General features: G+C 39.7%; 1 protein-coding gene across 1 annotated transcript; it reads left to right on the top strand.

Annotated features, from left to right (window-relative positions):
* The first annotated feature begins 1883 nt into the window (after nucleotides 1-1883).
* LOC138026076 (probable thiopurine S-methyltransferase) lies at nucleotides 1884-5991 on the top strand. The gene has a single exon (XM_068873267.1). It carries the CDS (start codon nucleotides 3331-3333, stop codon nucleotides 4042-4044), a length of 714 nt encoding a protein of 237 aa, XP_068729368.1. The 5' UTR covers nucleotides 1884-3330; the 3' UTR covers nucleotides 4045-5991.
* The last annotated feature ends 482 nt before the right edge of the window (nucleotides 5992-6473 follow it).

The following is a 6473-nucleotide window of genomic DNA, read 5'->3' as shown; positions in this document are numbered from 1 at the left end:
TAGGAATAGTCGTTTGTTTATGGGAGCAGGGATTGCGAAGTGGTGAGAGCACTCGCCTTCCACCAGTGCCCCTCGGGTTCGATTCCCAGATTTGGCGTCATATGTGGGTGGAGTCTTTTGGTTTTCTACTCTGCTCCGTGAGGTTTTTCTTTGGGTACCCCGGTTTTCCCCTCTCGATCCTTAAAAACCAACATTTGACTTGATTTGCGCTAATTCGTTGATTTCAGTTTACAGTGTCCCCCAATTAATGCTCCAGGACTAGAAGACTAGACACTTAATAAAAACTTGGCTCCCTGGAGACGATGATTATGATCATGATATTTTGTTCGCGACATCACTCCGGCAGGTTATGCCTTCATATACCAAGGACTGTGTCTGTTGGAGGCTGCGTTGGGGTTCTCGTTCGTGACTGCTTTAAAGTTGACATATTGCCCTGTTGTGTTTATCGTGTTTTTGAATATATTGAGCTATCTCTCCGGGGTACCGGTTTTTATTTCCGCTCGGTTGTTTTGTATCGCCCACCTGCGACTTGTGTATCATTATTTTTGGATAAATTTTCAAGATTTTTGGATCATATTACGACTAGCAGAGCTATTTCCTTCTGTTCGGTGATTCAATTTTCACGTTGACATTTCAGATAGTATTTGTCGACGTTTTCTTGAGTACATTGCAATGATTTTACCTTTTTTCAACATGTCGATGTGGCTACGCATGTTAATGGTCATACACTTGATCTGGTAAATACCAGGAGCGAGGAGACTTTTGCTTCAGATTTCTCTGTTTTTAACCCTGTAATATCTGACCACCATATGATTTGCTGTTGTCTCGGTTTTTATAAGGAACGTGTTCTGACGAGAAAAGGTCGTATTCGCGCCATCGACATGGATCAGTTTTGCTCTGACCTGGATGCCTCAGATTTAGTGAATTCATCTCTTGACAACGACTGGTCTGTGTTAATCCAAAGTTTCAATTCTACTCTCCAGTCACTGCTCGACCGTCATGCCCCTATTAAAGAGCGTACTTTTACCCTGCGTCCTCCTGCTCCGTGGTTGACCGACGAACTCAAACGGGCAAAGAGGAAGCGACGCAGACTGGAGAGAAAATGGCGTTCTACAAGGAGTGACTCGTCATGACTTATACCGGAATCAAAGTCAGATTGTGAATGACATGATTCGACTTGCAAAGGAAACTTTCTTTGCATCAGTAATTGAAAGAAATCGGGGAAATCAACGGATTCTCTTACAAGCCATGAATAATTTATAGTACAGGAAACCTGTGGTCCGCTATCCGACCGCTAGCTCAAATGTCGAGCTCTCTGGTCAATAGACCTTTTCGGCTTGTACATTTTGTTTTCCCAATGCAGATCATGTGATAATACTCAGGAGACTTGGTCCTTTGTTTTGTTCATTAAAAAGAGTGAATACAGGCATGCATGCCCTCATTTTAATGAACAAAACAAAAGACCAAGCCTCCTGAGTATTATCACATGATCTGTATTGGGAAAACAAAATGTACAAGCCGAAAAGGTCTATTCAACTCTTTCTTTGTCAATAGGCTTCGACTTATCCTCTCTCAAACTCTTCTGTTTCTTATGGATGTGAGCTCACAAGTTTCAAGCCTAGTCCGTAATATATCTCGACTAAGGAAATTTTTATCAGTAGAAAATACTAAATGCTTAGTTCACGCCTTTGTAACATCCAGGCTAGATCATACCTTATTCAGCACCTACAACGTGTTCAGTATTGTGCAGCTCGACTTGTCTTATGATGTGGCTGCAAGTTCGACCGCATCACACCCTTGTTGAAAGACCTTCATTGGCTCCCAATTGAGCAACGAATAGTGAGCAATTTAGTGCCTGATTATGTTTGTGAGAATTTATTTTTAAGTTTCTATTTTGTATTGATTGTAAAGTGCCTTAGAGCTATTGTTAAGGCGCTATACAAGTGTATGAATTATTATTATCATCATCATCATCATCTTCATCATCATTATAAAGTTCCTCCTTTTGTGGCGAACCCGCAGGTCTGATGGCGCATGCTCTGTTGACAATAGTCAAAGAGGAGTCCTGGATACCAGAACGAGTCCGGATACGTGTGGATGGATAAAATTCGATTTGAATACGTTTCGTGTAGACGTGAATTTTCTTTAATCCGCAGAGAAAAAGTTGCATATTCAAAAATATCCGGATATGTGTGCACGGGGCCTAAATTGTCGAGATAAGTGAGAAGATCGTTTCTCTCTTTCATACAATTGATTTGTTGACTATGGTAAGCCTGGCAAAAATCAAGGATCCAGTGCGAAGACTGACTACTCCAAGGTTAAACTAAAGGTAACCACTATGAGTTCACTTTTTACAATCCAATTTCCTTAGTTTTATCATCTACCGACGCTCGCATGAATCAGGTCGCAAATCAAAATAATTATATAAATTTAATTACATGCTTTTTCATTTTTTTTTTTTTCAAGTATTCCAATTTTATTTTTCGACTTTTTAGGGTACTCACGAGCGTGAGTGAGAACAGGTAGCCGACGCCCCTGGTCATCAATAGTTGCATTTATCACGTTATATCATAAAATCGTTGAGCTCGCTGACTCGAAGGGCACTTTAAGGGCACTTAGATTGAGGGCCCTACTCACCAGGAATTCTTGTAGATCAATGATTAAAACATCCAAACCGGTGAAAGTGAACTCTGAACTCTTTTCAGTTAATTTAATCACGGGTGATTTTAAAATTCATGTTGATGTGCCAGGAGATCCAGCTGGCTCTTCCTTACTGGAAATTTTTGAATCAGCATGTGGCGAAGCCTACTCATAAATCTGGCCGTGACACTCTTGATCTGATCAAAAACGTGTTTGGGACTCATTGCCCACAGATTTCGACGATTGTACCAGCAAGAACACAGTCTGCTGCGCAAGACTGAAGGGAGCCTCCACGCTTACAAAAAGACAATTTTAAACCCTAGGAAATAATGTTTCAATCAAATATTTCAAATTTCCTCCCTTCAATTTTCAGTAGCCAGAGGGGCGGTTGTACTGTACACAGGTTAAATTTCAACTGAAATGCCACACGATGCCATCTTGAATCATTTTCACTTTTCATTTAGAAGGCAGCCCTTAAGAAATTAGAAAAAGAGAAAATAATTGATTCTGAAATTCCATTTTCCCCAAAAAAGGAGTGCTTTCTTTGAAACTTGTGTTTTCCTGCAGTTACCCTTTTGCTTCTGGGGACCCAGATCAAAACTGGACTGTACCCACCCTACTCCTGAGAGTGTTTCGTGCACTGGGAAAGTACAATCGTTTTGAAGCTAACGTGAATACGCACACGAGAAAATGATGGAAGAACCAGAGACAACAACAGCTGAGTACTGGAAAAAACGCTGGGAGGTCAACAGCATCGGCTGGCATCGAGATGAAGTGAACAAAATGCTTCAAAAGTATCTTGACGAGCTCACCGGTGGAAGATCTTCTGTAAGAGTGTTCGTTCCTTTGTGTGGTAAATCTCTTGATATGTTGTGGTTAGCCGAACAAGGACACAATGTTGTGGGTGTAGAGTTGTCAAAGCTAGCAATTGAATGTTTCTTTAAAGAAAACAACCTCAAGTTTTCAGCGGAACAAGTGAAATTGGTGGCAGCTGTTGATCCAGTCGATGTGTACAAGTGTACGGAGAAGCCAGTAACAATCTTCTCCTGCGATTTGTTTGCTCTCTCTGAAGAGGACGTCGGTGGAAGATTCGACGCGATCTGGGATCGGGGTTCTTTGTCTGCTATGCAGCCTGCAGTTGGTGACCGAGGCAAGCGTTATACCAAAAAAATGCGCTCGCTTCTTGCCGACGATGGGAACTATCTGTTGGAAAGCCATTATTATGAGTTGGATCGAGGGAACAGTCCGCCAGCCAGCATCTCCATCGAGCTGCGAAATGAGATATTTGGAGAAGACTTTGTTTTAAGGGAATTGGAGGTGGAAAAATTTAGAAGAGATGAAGCAAGGCCTTTATCCTTTCCTTTAGACTATCACTATCACTTGATTGTACCCAAGGCCGCTTAGTGTCCGATGATCGATTCGACTGGGGTGGAGTGGTTAGTGTCAATATTATAATAGGGAGCTTTAGCAATGACGACGGCAACGGCAACGAGAACTTCATGTAAAACATAAATTCCCGTTATTACGATCACTTCGCGACTATTCCGAACTTTTTAATATGACAAAGGTGTGGCAGTCCTTCAGAAATGAAACCGTTACGAGCGGCGGTTAATTTAGGGGAGAAAAATGAAAATTTATGTCCAAGTGCTGACGTTCTCCATAACACCTCAAACTTGGTTATTTCACGTTGTAGTTTTGCTGACGACGGCAAAGAAATTGACAAAAAGGAAAAACGCACGTGCAGGGCGTGCAAAGCTACTGCTTTTGCCTACTGAATATGCAAATTTGTAACGTTCTCGTTGCCGTCGCCGTTGTCGTTGCTAAAGCTCCCTATTAGCGCCACTGTACCCATCTTGTATCGCAGTTGTTGTTTTCTTTCACACCTAGACAAGAAACCGAGCATGAATCATCCCTTAAACGTAACATTATTTATAACAAATGCCCATTATCTATGTTGAATCTAGAAGCCATTTTTGTCTGGGCCTTTAAAACAATGGACTCACTCATGTACAATGTAAAAATACCCCATTCACACCAACAAGACATGTTTTGTTAAGGACGGTGCCTACTACTGTTACTGCGCGTACGTTCTGCACATCTCGAGATTTTCGGTGTTCCTATCGGTGGTACTTATTAATACAGAGGTATTTTTGCATGGTTCAAAACTATGTGGAGAAAGCAGAGACTTAGCAAGTGCTCATGATATCCAAAAAGAAAATTGGGGGTATATGCATTTTTCTGAGGTCATTATGCTTCAATTTGGAAAAGAACGCCATACATTGCTTTTTATTTTAAATCTTTTTACCTATATTGTTGATTAATTATTTTCGAAAAATGTGTGGTTACCCCCAAATCTTTCTTTGGATTTTAATAAATCAGTTACAAGTTAAGGTCTACTTTTACTGTATATTCAGTAAACCATGCAAAAATACCTTTGAATTAGTACGCACCGTCCTTAACCTGGGTAACAAAATGAAAATCAGTCACAGAAAAATGTAGGAATGGCTTTTTCATGAGATTCAGGTGAGTTTCAGTACACGCTTTGATCTGTGCTAAATTTGTAGGCGACAAAAATCAGTATTCATGAATTTTGAAAAACCGTGGTTAACTAAACATCTTCAAAACTTGGTTAATTAGGTTTGGTGTGGGATGGGGCACAAGATGAGATCCAAGGCTTTTGTATAAAATTTTGTACTAGATTATATGATTTCTTTGCTTTCACTCAAAAATTAATGGCTGGTTAATAGTGATCACAGCACAAAAGTCTGTACAATTATTTTTTGAGAAGTGCAATATATTTCATATGCAGCAAGTTCAATACTACTTTGTTGTTGTTTATAGGCAGCAAGTTACATGCTTTATGTCCACAACAGACTTATTGTAGTGTGATTCACAAAATAATGTTCTGTTGGATTCTTAAGAAGTAGATAATTCTTGTCAGTTAAATGGAATCATTTTGGTTCCCCTTTGCTTGTGACAATTATATATCTATTTAACCTGTGAAGTATTTTTGAAGCTTGAAAGTTATTTAAGCCTCTTTAAAAAATAGTTATTTTATGGGGGGCTTGAAAGATTTTTCAGCTGAGGGTGCGTATAGTAAGCTTCACCAGCCTCATACACAGTACTTAATTAAGCTCTTCTCGCCAGCTGATGAATTAAAATGGTTGTCCAAAAATAAAGATGTTGTAACCTAAAATTGCAAAAACCAGAAATACATTTTGTTAGAAATGTTGAGCAATATCTCAAAACTTTGCTAGCTTGCATACCCTGATTTTTTGCATACATGTAAGATTTGTGTCTTACCATTCCCAAAGAAAGTTTAAAAAAATTAAATGATCTAGTGGCATTGTTTCTCGTCTGCCAACAATGTATTCATAAATAACTTAAGTTCTACATTAATGTAAAGTCATCTTCCAAAAAGTCTTAAAGGGTCTTTTGGCAGAGCTGTACTGGTTTTTATGGCAACAATGGTATTAGCCAAATGTCAAAACGTTTCCCAACTAAAGGATCTCATTGTTGCACTGTAATATATAACTCTATAAGGCTGGTCAAGTTTCTAATATGTTGTTGTTCTTCTTACTATTACAACCAGAGTGACCGTCACTTTCTTCATTTTCCACAAGGCCTTCAGCTCCACTGCAAGGTCTCAATACTTGTTGGTTTTTTTTTCCTCTTTTAGCAGGATGCAACTATCTCCTGGGCAAGCAATGTCAATTTTCTGACACTCTCCTCTTCCTATCAACCTTTGCAATATCTGGTCTATTGTGTGGGAGCATTTTGTCCATCTGAATTGTGATGAAGTCCCATAGGACCTTCACGTTCTCATTCTCAGC

This window comes from Montipora capricornis, chromosome 12, assembly GCF_036669925.1.
Source record: "Montipora capricornis isolate CH-2021 chromosome 12, ASM3666992v2, whole genome shotgun sequence".
Classification (NCBI taxonomy): domain Eukaryota; kingdom Metazoa; phylum Cnidaria; class Anthozoa; order Scleractinia; family Acroporidae; genus Montipora; species Montipora capricornis.
This window is presented reverse-complemented; position numbering and strand designations above follow the sequence as displayed.

What these genes read in the sequence shown, in the direction of transcription:
- LOC138026076 (XM_068873267.1), top strand. Translation starts at nt 3,331, where the DNA reads ATGATGGAAGAACCAGAGACAACAACAGCTGAGTACTGGAAAAAACGC.